The sequence below is a fragment of the Fukomys damarensis genome, unplaced genomic scaffold (genome assembly GCF_012274545.1).
Source record: "Fukomys damarensis isolate Sample0158 unplaced genomic scaffold, DMR_v1.0_HiC HiC_scaffold_35, whole genome shotgun sequence".
NCBI lineage: Eukaryota > Metazoa > Chordata > Mammalia > Rodentia > Bathyergidae > Fukomys > Fukomys damarensis.
Window position 1 is genome coordinate 30,431,998 of NW_022900947.1, and position 16,306 is coordinate 30,448,303.

At 41.5% G+C, this 16,306-nt stretch overlaps 1 protein-coding gene and 1 pseudogene across 2 annotated transcripts in view; both read right to left on the bottom strand.

Annotated features, from left to right (window-relative positions):
• Window positions 1-1,084: 1,084 nt before the first annotated feature.
• Smim14 (small integral membrane protein 14) overlaps window positions 1,085-16,306 on the bottom strand; it is a 76,128-nt gene continuing 60,906 nt past the window's right edge. For both annotated transcript variants that reach the window (XM_010625118.2, XM_019207619.2), the window contains exons 4-5: window positions 6,497-6,639; window positions 1,085-3,256 (exon numbers count right to left, since the gene is read on the bottom strand). In XM_010625118.2, the coding sequence (XP_010623420.1) occupies window positions 3,224-3,256; window positions 6,497-6,639 (176 nt within the window). In that variant the 3' untranslated portion in view covers window positions 1,085-3,223. The remainder of the gene's footprint in view (window positions 3,257-6,496; window positions 6,640-16,306) is intronic.
• Window positions 11,059-11,141, bottom strand: LOC117284257 (annotated as a pseudogene).

Consider the following 16,306-nt stretch of genomic DNA (forward strand, 5'->3'; position numbering starts at 1 on the left):
TTCCTCTGTGGATTGGGCAAGTGGTTCTTTCTAGGGCCCGTAGCACTGCCATGCACTGTACTTTACAATCCTGGGTGGGGAGAGTGAGCTACTTCTTGCATGTGAATGTGCAGTCCTGCCCTACCTCTCCCGCTGGGCAGGGTCCTTGGATGGTGTGTTGGCCCTTGGGCTTGAATCCACTCCAGTGGCTCCCAGAGTCTGTGCCCTCCCGTGACCCCAAAGCTCTGCTTTCTCTGGCTAGCTGTAAGGCCAGGGGCCCATTAGGTCCCTCCTCTGCTCCAGAGGTTCCTCTGTCCATATACTCCTGGATGTGTCACCTGTCCACGCTGAGGCAAGTCCCTGATCACACTGGCAGATGGAAAAGCAAACAGACCCTAAGCTGTGCTGGAAGCAGGCTGCCAAGCATTCCATTGGACTTAATGTCAGCATTTTCAGACTCAGCCCCTCAAAATCACTCCACCAGGCTGGCTTCTCTCCCTGGACGGTGGGATCATGGCGTCCTTCACAACCTGAGCACCCACGACTTAAACTTTTCAGGGAATCTCCTTCTAGTCCATTCCTTCTATGTGACTTTCCTGCAGCTGTCTTTCACCCAGTCACTGTGACAGGGTAACCCAGAACACTCTAAAGTAAAGTTATTCTGTGACTTCTGATTGCTGGAGTAGCTCTGTCTTAAACAATATACCTCTCGGGGATTTAGCTCAGCGGCATACAGCCTGCCTAGCAAGCTCAAGGTCCTGAGTTCAATCCCCAGTACAAAAAACAAAAAACAAAAAAAAACCCACAAAAAACAAAAACCTCTCTACAAAATAGCTTGATTCTATCAGTCTCAAATATGGCCGTTGGGGCAGTGAATTTCTTCTCCAACCCTAATGCGTCATGCAGGAGTCATATTCAGGGCAAACCCCACTTGGTGTTTGCAGCATAGATCCTGTGGGCTTTTCCTAGGGCTGGTGCCGTGTGTCAGCTTCTCCTGGGGACTGAGCTGGTTTTTCATAGACAGGACCTCCTCTATGGGAGCTTGCTAGCATCTCAGACTGCTTCTTTCTTTCCTCTGTGTCGTCTTCAGTTTCTTTGTAGTTTTCCCGGAGATCTACTTGTCCTCTTCACTAAGTTGTTATTTTCCAGGTCTCAATTTCAGGGCCTAGAGGTGCTAATTTTGCTGCTGGTCTACATGCTGTGATTATTTTGAAGCTAATGTATTTAGATGTAATGTCAATTAAGTTTGTGAAAGAAATAAACTAGGAGTAAGAATTCAAAAATTCAGGCTTTTAAGCTTAGACATTGTGTATTCATTTTTAGTCACTTCTTCAACCAAAGCCAATTCTCAGTGATTTGTTAGCCACAGATTCTGTAAATTGTAGTATAGCAATATCTATACTATCTACCAGAAGGTTAGACTGGAAATATGGACAAAATGTTGCAGTCCAAGGGGTAAGGGCAATAAAAGGACTGCTGGAGGGATTTAGCTCCATGCTATACCAGTCCAGCCCCTTCTGCTTTACCAGCTAGAGAGCTGGGAAGGCTGCCAGTAGGCCACAGCAAGAGGGGAAATCTACTCTGTGGTGTTCATTTACTACCCCTTTATTACCACAAGTAATACAGATTTGGTTATATTTCAGGGAGTTGAACACAAAGCCAAGATAAAATGCACACAGAGGAATGCAAGCAGTCAGTATTGGATTATGTAATAAAATGTCTTTACAATGCTTATGGCCTATAATGTAGTCATAAAGGGGGAAAATACCCTAAAAGTATCACACAACAACTATATCAGAGAGACTAACCAATATAATGATATAGAGAAGTTTATTGAATTCACAGAAATAATTTCTCAGATCTATGCTGTACAATGAAAGGTTAGACTGACCTGTCAGGGAAATCCTTACATTGATAGGAAAATATCTTCTAGACCCCATAAACAAACTGTAATCATTTGCTAGGGAAAAACTCTAAAACCACATGGGTCATGCAGACATTTAAAATGCTATTTGTATTCACTTTTTTTTTCCAAACTGAGCATAAAAATGAACCCTTTTCCTTTTTTATATACTCTGAAATCTCACTTATATTTATGCTCTTTCTCACCCTGATGTACCCCTTCAACAAATAGGCATGAGGTTAAAGAGTAAGAAAAAGATTCCTCATTGTTTCTTATTTTCCTCATTTTCCCTTGGAATAAACCAAGACTTCATGTAAAAAATTTTAAAGTCGCAAGGATAATAAAAGGCTCAAATTTTTTCTTCAAATAAAAAAGTGAATAAATAGGCATTCAAATGTCAGTAACCCAACAGGCCCCAATACAGATGTAAGATAGTTTCATTTTAATAGGGAAATGTTAGAAAAGAAGCTTCCTGAGAGGCACTCATTTTAGAAATAAATTATAGCTTAAATTATTACTGAACAGATTCTACCTGGCAATGGCAGAACACATGAACTTTTCCCCTATTTTCATGAACCTTGTAAGGCTAGTGTACAGTGACTTGCAACTGCAAATGTTATATAATGGCCTATTAATCATCTATCATACTGATAACCATGTTTGTTTAAAGTATTCTTAACACTAGACATTTTTAATGGGAATAAAAAAAATCAGTAAACAACCATTTCACTTCTCTCCTCTTACTATGGCCATATAAACCAATTGTAATGAGTGACACAGATTTCACCTATAATTTGTAAAATATTCTAAGAGCTGCCACAGCCCAGAAATAGAGGAAACTGCCACCCAAAAATAAACTAGAAGGTAAATGTAAATACAACTGTGGTTCTCATTTTCTTTCATACAGACCCAGATAACCCCAAATAACTTTATAAATACCGTATGAAAAAAATTTTTTAAATCTATCAAAACTATTTAAAATATTAAAATGCAGAAATCTCAAATTTCCTTCAATCAGGCCAGAAATCACCACAAAATTAATGATCATAGTCACAAATAGAATTAATGGAATGTTTAAGTTTAGGACAACCAAAAAAAGCCCCATGTACATATATTTTTTAATATAATCATTTACTCAAACATACTGTCAATAGGAATGTTGATAACACAGGAAGCAAAAATAAGTTTGCAAGTGAAATTTCTAGAAGCTTATGGAAACAATACCATCCCATGTTGCAGACGCAAAAGGAAAACTCTTCTAGTGGGTTAAGATCACTCCAGACAATTCCGTTCATTTGGTCGTGCAAGGTGTTAGCTATTTTCGCTTCCAGTATCACAAAGTTAGTCCACAGGAGGAGCTGGCGGATCCTGCCCCTGGCATTAAAAAGAAATAAATATGAATCAATATTTGCTGTAAGCATGCACTAATAAGAAAAAGAAAAGATATTCTTTAAGTGACTTCTTCAATCCTGGTACAATCAATCTAACACATATAAGAACTGAGTAGCAATGCTCCAATCCTCCAACCCAAACTGTGTGTTTATTTTGGACTTTTCATACGTTTTTACACATGGGAACACTGGGTTAGCACTAATTTTGCAATTTGTCTCACACCTCTCTGGGGCATGTGGGAAAAGGGACATTGAATAGCAGCAAGGTGATTTTCTTCCAGCTTCAGGAGTCACCTTCCCCTGGCTGAAGTGATTGGCTGAGCATTCATTGCAAAGCAAGGTCCTTTTCTTTCTCACATAATGTCCAAAAGGATTGTGGGGCTGCAGCTGCTTCTGGCAGGTATTCTACAACTGTGGGATGACCACCTGGCAATGAATCTGGTGGTAAGAAGAGAGAAACCTGGTCTCTGATGACAGAAGCTGAGAGTGGTGGCACACTCCTGTAATCCCAGAACCTGGGAGGCTGAGACAGGAGGATCCAGTGAGCTCAAGGCCAGCCTGGATTATGTATAGAGGCCCTGTCACACAACAAAACAAAACAAAACAAAACCACACTAAAACAAAATCTCTAAGCACTAAAACCTACCTTTGAGGTTTTGTTTTGTTTTGTTTTTTGAGACAGGGTCTCACTCCATAGTTGAGACCGACCTGGAACTCACTATGTAGCCCAGGCTGGTCTCAAACTCAGAGCAATCCTCCTGCCTCAGCCTCCTGAGTGCTGGGATTACAGGCGTGCGCCACCATGCCCAGCTGTTTTGTTTTTTAATGTGTAAACTAATACAGCCACTTTTATAAACCACTTTAAATTAGTGTTCATCACCTACAATAGAAAGCATCTGAACTGAAAAGGTCAGGTCTTGGGGGGTCTTCAGGAAGATTTAATTTACTTACACTGACATGCTCTGTAAGGGCTCAGTTAAGGGTGATCAGTATTTCTACTTGCAATTACAAATGTTTTTTCTTGCTTAGTCACAGGGCAAAAGGACTATTTACTATTCTAGAACCTCTGCTTACAATGAGCCTTAATCTGGGGTGTATCATTTTTAACTATTTCTAAGTCTAGATATTAAATTGGCATTCTTAAGCTCCAAAACATCGAGGAAGTTGTTCTTTGACATGAAAGTAATAAAGCTTGCCAGGCATGGTGGTGCACGCCTGTAATCCCAGCACTCGGAGGCTGAGGCAGGAGGATCACTGTGAGTTCGAGACCAGCCTGGGCTACGTAGTGAGTTCCAGGTCAGTCTCAACTACATAGTGAGACCCTGTCTCCAAAAAAAAAAAAAAGAAGGTAATAAAGCTGTATACAATGTAAGAAAAAAGGGTAAGGAAAAAATACTATCAAGACAGTATGCAAGCTGTTTTATGAATAGACTCTTTTTTGGGGGGCGGTACCAGGGATTGAGCTCAGGACCATGTGCTTGTGAGGCAGGCAGCAGTACAACTGAGCTAAATCCCTGGCCCCGAATACTCCATTCTTTCAAGGAAAACCAAAAGTAAATTTAAGATTTTTCTATGTGCTAATAATGTCTTCTTTCATAACCGAAGTCACCATGCAACATTATCTTAACAGCTCTGTTTTTTCCCTTCTTTGAGACAGGATCTTGCTAAATAGTTCAGGTTGGCCTCAAACTGGTAGCAATCTTCTTTCCTCAGACTCCCATGTGCTAAAGTTACAGGTATGTGCCACCATGCCCAGACAGTATAACTTGTGTATACAGTACTGTAATTTTTGCTGATTATATTGTACAGTATAGTACTGTAGTTCTACATTACAGTACTGCATATAAGAGTCACGCAAATAAATGCAGTCATCAAGTTGGAGTTCCCTTTGACCATTTCTTTGTTCTGAATATTATATATATTATATATAATTCCTCATTTAGTGACCACTTCATTCAGTGACCTAGGTGCAGGAATGGAGCTCAGCTGTTAAATGCCACCTATTCCTCAGAGGACTGATATCAAAAATATATGCAGAACTAAAAAAAGCACAGCCCTCCCCCAACAAAAGACCCAATCAAAAAATAGGTAACTGGTGGGCTGGGGATTTAGCTCAGTGGCACTGAGTCTGCCTTGCAAGTGTAAGGTCCTGAATTTGATTCCTGGTACCACACACACACACACACACACACACACACACACACACACACACAGGTAAGTGAAATGAACAGACACTTATTCTCAGAAGTACAAATGGCCCACAAATACATAAAAAAATGTTCAACATTTCTGGCCATTAGAAAAATGCAAATTAAAACAACACCTTATTCCAGAAAGAATGGCCATCATGTGTAACACAAAAATAACAAATGCTGGTGAGGTTGTGTGGAAAAGGGAGCCCTTCTACACTGTTGACAGGATGTACAATGTTGATACTAGGACGATCACTATGTTTGTTGTTTTGTTTTTGGTACCAGGGATCGAATTCAGGCCCTTGTGCTTGCAAGGCAGGTAGCAGAACCACTGAGCTAAGTCCCTCGACCTGCCTCTGCAATTTTTAAATCTAAAAAAAAGGAAAATTAATCTTTTTTTTTTTTTTTTTTTTTGGTACCGGGGATTGAACTTGGGTCTTTGCGCTTGCAAGGCAGGCCACCGAACCACTGAGCTAAATCCCTGGCCTGAAAATTAATCTTATGGGAAAACAAGAAGAAAACAGAATTTAGCCAGATAGGCTCTGAGTCTTTGCATGCACTGAATTTAAACGCTCAGCTGGAAGGGGTGAGATGCTGAACTGAAGCTGCAGAGAGAGTGAGGGTGAGGAGGAAGTGTGAGCAGTCAAGGCCCAGCTGCGAGCTGGCCAGAGGGGATGGTGGAGGACGGAGCTTCCAGTTGTGTTATGAGTGTGATTTGTTTTGTTTTTTTTTTTGTACCGGAGATCCAACTTGGGACCTTAGACTTGTGAGGCAGGCGGTAGCATATGAGTGTGATCTTTGATGTTTCTTGTGAGACTGGAATTCACTTTTAAATTACTGGACTACTCATTTGTGCTGTTCTCTATGGTGAACTGCAAGATATACTAGACTACACAGGAAGAACTCAATGCATGAGTTAAGCCTCCCTTTTGCTAATTTAGATACTACATTTCAGTCAGAATAAGCTCTTTCCCTCCCCAGGCCACAGACACACACCCATTCCACCAACACTTAAAACACACAGCACTTACATTATGAGGACTGCTTGGCTTTCCTGGCAAGTTGGATCCTCTTAGATTGGGAGGTCTCAGAAGAAACAAGATCATTGCAATAACCATCCAGGCCATCAAAATCATAGTAATACTGATGCCATTGTCACCAGAGGGTCCTGGTACTAAAGACAAACACAAAATGTACTTGTAGCAAAACTGTAGCCTGATTATAATACTGTTAGATAAGTGCAAAAAATTTCAATGTTTAAGTGTCAGCTTCAAATATTGTATCAGTATTGAAAAATGATTAACATTTAGAGAATACAACTGTGGAGTAGTACAGTACATCTTTGATTTCTCTTTCAGTGAGAAAAAAAATTTTTTTTTAAAGACAGGATCTCAATATGTAATCCAGACTGGCACTGAACTCTCAATAGTCCTTCCTCAGCCTTCTGGCTGCTGGGATTACAGGTGTGTGCCACCATACCCAGTAAGAAAATCTACATGGTAAATGATGTTGAGTAGGCATAAAAATTATAATAAATAAAAATTTTCTTTCTTTTTTTTGGTACCGGGGATCGAACTCAGGTCCTTGCACTTGTGAGGCGGGCGCCAGAACTACTGAGTTAAATCCCCGGCCTGGATATGGATATGCTTCTTTTTTTTTTTTAAATAAGATTTTTTTTTTTTTTTTTTTTTTTTTTTTTGGTACTGGGGATCGAACTCGGGTTGTTGCACTTGCAAGGCAGGTGCCAGAACTACTGAGCTAAATCCCCGGCCCTTAAAAATTTTAAATAGTGTAGTAGTTTACAACCCAGGGGATTGGGTCAGGCTAAAAGCTGAGCTGGCCCAAGGAATATGGACAACCCCAGTCAAGGGGCAGCCAGCACAGTACCCAGAGTTACCAAATTATCAATAATGGATCAATACCCTACTTTCCTTACAACTGTTCTCTCCTGTTCTCTCATTATACTACCATTAACTACCTTCATAACTACAATCAGTTTTTTCCATCTGAGCTTTGTATAGGTGGAATCATTATGCTCTTCCCTATATATTCAACATTCCCTTCTCCACTGGAATCATCCCATAATCTTATTTATTTGCGAGGTTTTTTTGGATTATGTAGCCCAGGCTGACCTCAACTTCTGGTAATCCTCCTGCCGTAGCTTCACAAGTGCTGGGATTATAGCTGTGTGCCAGCACACCTGTCCACCTGTGTTTTTTTTCTTTTGCTTTTTTAGTACTGAGGATTGAATGCAGGGAGACTGAGCTACATCCCTCCACCCCCACCACCATCTTTCTTTTCTTGAGAGAGTTGTATTAAACAGCCCAGGGTGACTGAATTTTTTATTTTATTTATTTATTTATTTATTTATTTGTACCGGTGCTCAAACTCAGGACCTTGTGCTTATGAGGCAGGTGGTGGAACCACTGAGCTAAATCCCCGGCCCATGACTTTATTTTTAATCCTCCTGCCTCAGCCTCCTGAGTAGCTGGCACTAGAGGCATATGGCATTACACATCCCTCACCAAACTCTTGTGAACTTTAGTTTCAAACATTCAACTCAATATCAACAGTTCTCTATTATTTTTTCTTTATACTAACATTTCTTAACTTGGGGAGTGCATTAGAGTCATCTGGCAGCTTCTTTAAAGTGCAGAAATCCCACCTTTGATTCATATTACTCCACACTAAAATCTTGAGCATTCCCCTGCCCACCCCTACACCTCTACAAACTGGGTCTCCATCATCTAGCTGCCTAGACCAGGAACCTAACAGAACACCTTCTGTTCTCTCTCCACAGCCCTCCGCTGAATCCATCATGAGGTTTCTATCAATTCTGCTTCCTGAATATTGCTCAAATCTGCCCACAGGTAGCTAGCCTTCCCTGACTTGCTGAAACTCTTATGGCCTCTTGTCTAATCTACTGCAGTGGCCTCTGATCCCATCGCTTATATTCCTGCCTCCTCAGTCTCTGCACTACTGGCAGAGTTATGTTTGGGTTGTTTTGTTTTTCTTTTTTTCTTTTTGTACTGGGACCAAACTCAGGACCTTGTGCTTGCAAGGCAGGTGGCAGCACCACTGGACTAAATCCCCAGCCCTTTTTGTTTTTCTTCCCTCTTTTTTTTTTTTTGGTATCAGGGATTGAACTCAGGTCTTTGCACTTGTGAGGCAGGTGGTGGAACCACTGAGCTAAATCCCTGGCTATTTTGTTTATCTTGAGACAGAGACTCACCATGTAGTTCTGGCTGGTCTTGAATTTGCTATGCAGCCCAAGATGGCTTCCAATTTGTAGTGATCCTCCTGCCTCAGCCTCTGACTATGTACTGGGATTAGAGGGGATGCATCACCACACGTGGCTCAGTATTTTTTTTGGGGGGGGTTGGTTTTTTTTGAAGCAAAACATTTATTGGTACATTTCAGATATACATAATGATCACATTCATCCTAGGGAATTTGTATCTGTACATGATATAACTCATTTCCTCTTTTTCCTCATTCCCTTCCCTCCCTCGCACCTCTCACTGCAGGTTTCTGTGCCCACCTCTAGCCCCCATGACAAAACCCACCGTGCCAGTCTCAGAATGGGAAACCAGCCAGACTGGCTTGGGAAAGCCCACTACTCAAACTCCCAGACAAGCAAACACAAACAACAGAAGAACCTATTTTAAAGTCAGTAGAGACAAGTGAATGAGGCTTTAAACAATCTGGCCACTGATTGTACTGGGAAGACTATTTGGCACATACAAGCATTAAGATCACAATCACATGGGGGATATAAAATCTGCTCCCTCATTTGGAACTCCCTGTGAATTACAAGTTATATGATTTAAATACAAATACTTTATGGCCTGGTAAGATATCGAATCATAAAAATGTAGAAAGACTGTACATTAAAATGTAGTCGTGTCTGTTTTGCCTTATGTAAGCATTAAATTTGTTTGTTTTTTATTTTTTTTTGTACTGGGAATCGAACTCAGGTCCCTGTGCTTGCAAGGCAGGCGGTGGCACCATTAAACTAAATCCCCGGCCCAGCATTAAATTTTTGGTTACAAGCAAACATGAGCAGAGATGATGGTCAGAGATATTACGCTGAAGCTGTTAGCGGGACACCAGGAAGACAGAAGAACAGAAAGGAAGGTTCTACGAGCTGCAGAGCCTGAGGATTCCCACTGCAAGTCTCCACAGGTTTCCAGCAGGAAACGTAGAAACAGCAGTGGTGACAGTGGTCATACATATAATGATGTCAGCCTCAGGTTAGCTATCAGTTTTCGACAGATTTATTCCAAACCTCACATTAACCACAGAGATGGTCTCCATACAACTCTTCATCTGAAATGCAGTCTTTCAAAAAAAAAAAAAAAAAAAAACCAAAGCACAAGGTCCTGAGTTCGATCCCCAGTACCCACCTCAAAAAACAAAAAAACAAAACAAAACAAAAAACCCCCAAACTTTCTATTCTTAAGTTCTTTGTATTTCTTTACTTTGTTTTTGCCGTGTTGGGAACAGGGCTTTGTGCATGCTAGAAAAGCACTCTACCAACTGAACTATACCCACAGACCAAACTGCAGCCTTTTGGAAGAAGGAGCGGGCTTGTTCCATACAGCTTTAGAGAGCAACTACGGGCAGGCGCCATAACCAAAGCGGGATTTAGCTCAGTACGAGGAATCACACAACTAACAGCTGACAGTAGAACTGCTGCCCCAGGAAAGAGCAAACTCCATAGTCAGTTAAATCATCGCTACATGTGCACACACCAGCAGGGACAAAGGGTACAAGTGCAAGCGGACCCTGGCCTTCAACGAGCTCCAAGGCTGAAGGCAGCGATCTTGAGTGACTGCTCCATTGGAGCCGAGTCTCAAACATGCTCAGGCGCTGGTGAGCCGGAGCTTGGTGGTGAAGGGCTGGGAAGGTGATAGGGAGGAGGAGCAATGGCTGAGGCCTGCTACACACTGGGAAAGTCACCATCACACAGAGTGGATGTGACAAGTGGTGGAGGTGACGTCAGACTCTGAGAGCTCTTAAATGACTCCGTTAAATCAGAAATGCATAGGCCAGGTGTGGTGGCACACACCTGTGATCCCAGCACTCAGGAGGCTGAGGCAGGTGGAGGGCTGGCCACAAGTCCAAGGCCAGCCTGGGCTATAGTGAACTCATTACAGTGAGTTCAAGGCCAGTTGAAACTATATAGTGAGACAGCATCTTAAAAAAAAAATCTTGGGCCAGGGATTTAGCTCAGTGGTTCTGTTGCCTGCCTTGCAAGCCCAGGGACCCAGGTTCAATCCCTGGTACAAAAAAAAATTAAATATATAAATTATAAGGGGAGGAGAAAGAAGAAAGAAAAAGGAAGAGAGAGAGAGGAAGGAAGGGCTGGGGATGCAGCTCACTGGTAGAGTGGGGGGGTCCTCTGTTCAATCCCCAATATCACCAAAAACAAACAAAAGCCACCTCCAAAATAGAAAAGAAAAGTAAGTTTGAATATCATTAACATCTCTTTCAACTTTAAGATTTTACGATAAGAGCCTGGCATGGTGGTACAGCCTGTAAAGCCCAGCACTCTGACAGGGTGAGACAGGATGATCACAAACAACAACAAAAAAATACGGAACACTTTATGAGTTTGCATCCCTGTGCAGGGGCCATGCTAATCTTCTCTGGATCATTCCAATTTTTTTGTTTGTTTGTTTGTTGTTTTTTTGAGATGGCTCACTAAGTAGTTGAGACTGACCTGGAACTAATTATGTAGCCCAGGCTGCTCTCAAACTCACAGTGATCCTCCTGCCTCAGCCTCCTGAGTGCTGGGATTATAGGCGTGTGACACCACACCCGGCTACACCCAGCTATGTATCATTCCAGTTTTAGTATATGTGCTGCTGAAACAAGCACTGTTGCTGTTTTCTTGAGACAGGGTCTTGCCATGAAGCGGAGGTTGGCCTCAATCTCCCATGATTCTTCTGTCTCGGTCTCAGTGCTGGGAGAACAGGCCTGTGCTACCACAACCTGCTCACCACAGAGGTTCACATAGTGAAAGTATATACTGCTATCAAAAGATCCAAATTAATACTGATGTGGATTTTGTTTCAATATTTACATTGTTTAAAAAGATTAAAATTGTTATTAGAATTTCTAAGCTTATTAAGAACTTTAATTACAGGTTAAGCTAGTTTTATGGTTATTGCAAATAATGGTGCAATAAACAGTAAAAAGACTATTTGAGGCAGGACCAGAGGTTTAGCTCAGTGGAGCCAGCACCTGCCTCACAGGTGCAAGTCCTGAGTTTGATTCCCGGTACCAAACAAAAACAAAAGCAGGGCCTTGTGTTTCTAGGCACACACTTCACCACTGAGCCACACACCCAGCACCTGAACTACGCCTTTGAAGGCACAGAAATGGTCTTCAGACTGGCGCTTCCCATGAAAAGAAAATACAGTAACAAGAAAATGGTAACTACTGCAAGGTTTAAGAGATGTAAGGTTTGGACCTATGATTTGGAAACTACCAACAGAAATAGGGAGACAGCGAAATTATGCCTTGGTGCTAGAGATGTAGAAGATACTTAAAAAGGTTACCACCCACCTCTGGCTATTTTTGCTTTCAAGGAGCTTAAAATGGGGCTGACATAGGATAAATAAGTAAATGTATGTGCTCAAGACAGGTCCTAAACAGAGAAAAACATAGAAAGGGGGATAGGGATGGGAAAGAACAGACATTTTACACACAGTGCTAACAGGTCCTGCTGAGAAGGCGACTCTGGAGTAAAGATGTAAAGAATCCAGCTGTGGGTATCTGAACAGCACATTCCAGACAGGGAGGCCAGGTGCTCCTGATCTGAGAGTCAGTGGGAGCTTATGGAGGCCAACATGTTGGAGTGCAGTGAATGGAGTTCAGTTGTGGGCTGGGTTTGGGATACAGAAGCCAGAAGAGTAACTTGAGCTAGATCACGTGAGCCTTATTGGTCATAATAAAAGTTCTGGCTCTATTATGCATTGAATAGAAAACCAGTGAAGCATTTTGGCAGAAAAGAGTAACTCTCACTTTGACAGGTGTGTTTTGAGAAAGGAGGAACAGGCAGACATTTAAGAACTTACTGTATGACCTACAGGAGACAGTGAGTGACACATAGAATAGGGAGGAGGCAGCGGGTGGTGAAAAGTGGCGGAATTTCTGATATATTCTGATGGTAGTACTTGCTGACAGTCGCTACAAGTCCAAGGAAGAGAGGAGTCAAAGATGCCTTTGCGAAGGAAGAGCTACCTTACCTGTTAAGAGAAAGTCTGCAAGAGGAAAGTTGGATGCTACAAGAGCTCAATTCTGCACATGCGGAGTCTGAGAGGTTGGGGGTTATCCCAGTGTGCACCCAGAAGGCCGTCATAGGCGGAGACTGATGCGGGAGGGAGGGGCTGGGGAGGTCAGGAGGCCGGCTGACCTTAGCAGGAGAGCACCTATCTAGCAGCGCGAGGCCCTGAGTTTGAAAAATGGGTCAGAAGGACAGAAAAGCACCAGAAAGAAGACAGTAGCTGCAAAGGTCCAACTAGAGGAGAAATAAAGGACAGTTATAAATTTGGGAGAACTGTCAACACTAAGTTATTAAATGCTGAGAATAAATTCTTAGACTAACATTTAGAAGCAGCACAAGGCAGAAAATTAGTTCCAGGGATGTAGCTCAGCTGTACAGCCCCTGCCTGGCAAATTTGAGGCCCTGAGTTCAATTCCCAGTACAAAAAAAAAAAAAAAAAAAAAAAAAAAAAAGAGAGAGAAAAAGAAAAAGAAAGGCAGAAAATCGCGTGGTAAGTATTAGAAACAAACATCAAAAGAAGAAACTTAATGAAAGGAATAATCTACACAAAAGCCCCAGAGAATTATCGATGGAAGTAACTGTTGGGAGCCATTAGCAACCACCCAAACAAAATAAAACTACATTTTTTTTTCTTTTCATTGAGGTTATTGGTACAATCTAGGTATACAATACAATTACATTCATCATTGGGATTCTGTACCTTTACATAATAGGTCTTGATTCTCATTTTTCCCCTTGTCCCTGCCCTCCCTTCACCCCCTCCTCCCCTCCCCATTTACAAACACTTTATTTCCATTTTTTCAGTTTCTCATATTTTTTTCCTCTCCCTTATTACCTTTCCCCCACCCTTCCCACTTTCCCTACACCTTTAGCCCTTTACTTCCTATTTCACATTATTAATTATCTCATTAGGATCCTGTGTACTATTGTAGTAAAACTACATTCTTAAAAACCCAACCAAAAAAAATTTTTTTTAATGCTCAATGCTAAAGCCCATAGGACATAACAGGCCAGGGATTTAGCTCAGTAGTGGTGCCGCCTGCCTCCCAAGCACAAGGTCCTGAGTTCGATCCCTGGAACCAAAAAAAACAAAACCCCACATATTTCTCCAACATGTACCCTTTGGTCTCTGTTTTAATAATTTTAAATGTGTCTAGCAGTTGGTTCAATGAATAAATAACATTTCTTATATCGCAATAAACTTCTACAACAATGAAACATGCACACAAAAAGGTAAAGAATTTTTTTTTTTTTTGGCTCCGGGGATTGAACTCGGGTCCTTGTGCTTGCAAGGCAGGCCACCAAAGCGCTGAGCTAAATCCCCGGCCCCATGGTATAGAAATTATAAACAAACGGCAGAAAAGAAAAAAAACCAAATTGTTTTTAAAAGTCAGGACTAAAAATAGTTCAGGTTTATTTCAATTATTATAAAGCCCAAAAGTCCCAAAACTCTAAAACACATGTCATTTAATTTTTTAAAATATTTGTTCTGAGGGCTGGGGATTTAGCTCAGCGGTTCGGTGGCCCGCCTTCCAAGCACAAGGACCCGAGCTCACTCCCTGGAACAAAAAAAAAAACAAAAAAAAAAAAAATATATATATATATATATATATTTGTTCTGATTGAAAGGAGTTTCACCAGATGCTACAGGAATGTTAAGGGATAAAATGACTTGTCAGTACAAATTAGTCAAGCTCCAGAGCTGAGCTTTTCTATTTAGAATAAAGAAGCGACATTTTACCCACAAGAATAAGAAGGTATTTGATTTCTAAGTGGGGCGGCCTCAAGTCACAAATACAACACGTGTGATTAACGCTTGTTTAAGGGACTCGGTAAGATTTTTAACTAGAAAAGCAGGTTTGAACTTTACCCACTGAGGCAGATATTTGAGCTGCCCTCTAGACTGATGAAGGCTACTGAGAGTTGTGGAGGGGGGAGAACTACCACCCCTGAGACAGGAAAGTGTTCCCAGCTTCCGTGGGCTCCTTACCATAATAAAGGTGCACTCAGCTTTAGAGATGTTAAATATAAGCAACTAGCCTATTTATAAACCTAATTTAGGACAAGTACCGTGTTCAATTCCATAAGCAGTCTGCTCTCACACTGCAGAATGTACATTTTCCTTTTACTTGGCCCAAATTCTCTCTGTGGAGTGTATTTATTTTCCTACCTTTAATAAACACAAAACTTTACCATAAACAAACAACAAACATAATTTAGGACTGGGGGTGTGCTCAATACCACAGTGCTTGCCTAGCAAATACTTAGCCTTAGGTTTGATCCCCAGCACCACACAAAAAAAGCTTTAAAAAAATTTTTTTTGGGGGGTACTGGGGATCAAACTCAGGCTCTTGTGTTTGCGAGGCGGGCACTGGAACCACTGAGCTAAATCCCCCACCTTAAATTTTTAATAAAAAGATAAATGTAATATAGCAATGTATCATAAGTATTTAAATGACAAGTAGGAAACCTCAAAATATGTCATTCCAAAGTATGCTTTTTTGTGTGTGTGCCACTGAGGAGTGAGTCCAGGGCTCACGCATGCCAGGCCTACTAGCGAGGGCTCTACCACTGCTACATTTTTTTTTTTTTTTTTGGTACCAGGGATCAAACTCCGGTCCTTGTACTTGAGAGGCAGGCGGCAGAACCACTGAGCTAAATCCCCGGCTCACACTGTCACTTTTTAGCTGTTTTTTAATTATGAGACAGGGTCTTACTAAATTGTCCAGCTGGCCCCAAATTTGTGATCCTCTTGCCCTGGCCTCCCAAGTTGCTGGGATAATAGGCATGCGCCTGGCGTCCAGCTCAAAATATGTCATTTTGACAAAAAAAAAAAAATTATTTTTGAGCTGAAAGCAATTCTGAAAAATCAAATGAAGCAAAAGCTCATCCTGTATCTCCTCACTTTTTTGCCTAAAGGCGGGATTTAAGAGATTTAGCAGGAGTTCTATGCTCTGCTCAGTGCTGAGTGTGGCAGGAGAATCTGAAAACAAACCTTACCCCTTTCCACACCCCTATCCTTGGAAACCTGACGACTTTTTTCCTTTAAGTCCTGTCAGTGCCCCCCTACCCCATTTACTGCTCTTGACTGCACGTGCTGAGAAAGATAGGTCTGAGCTGCTGCTTTTGAGTTACTTGACAGGATAGTGCAATCCGGCATAATTAGATCTATTTGCATGCTAGGCACAATGTGTACCACATGTATTGAAGAGCTTGTCTGTTTTTCCTCCCGTTGATTTGTTTTGTTATAGATGTCCTAGCTAAGAATATGAAAAAAATTATTTTTCCTTCCTGTCATGTGCATACAAAGGATATTTGTTCAAGTAGTGTTTATAATAGCAAAAAATATCTCAGCCACCTAAGATTCCAACAGAAAGGGAATCATTAAACACTGGTACATCCCTGTAGTGAACTGTTATTGTTCAGTCAACATATTTTTTGGTTTTTGGTGGTCCTGGGGATAGAAGCCAGGGCCTGGTACATGCTAGGCAAGTGCTCTCCCACTGAGTCACACACCTAGTCCAATACATACATACATACATACATA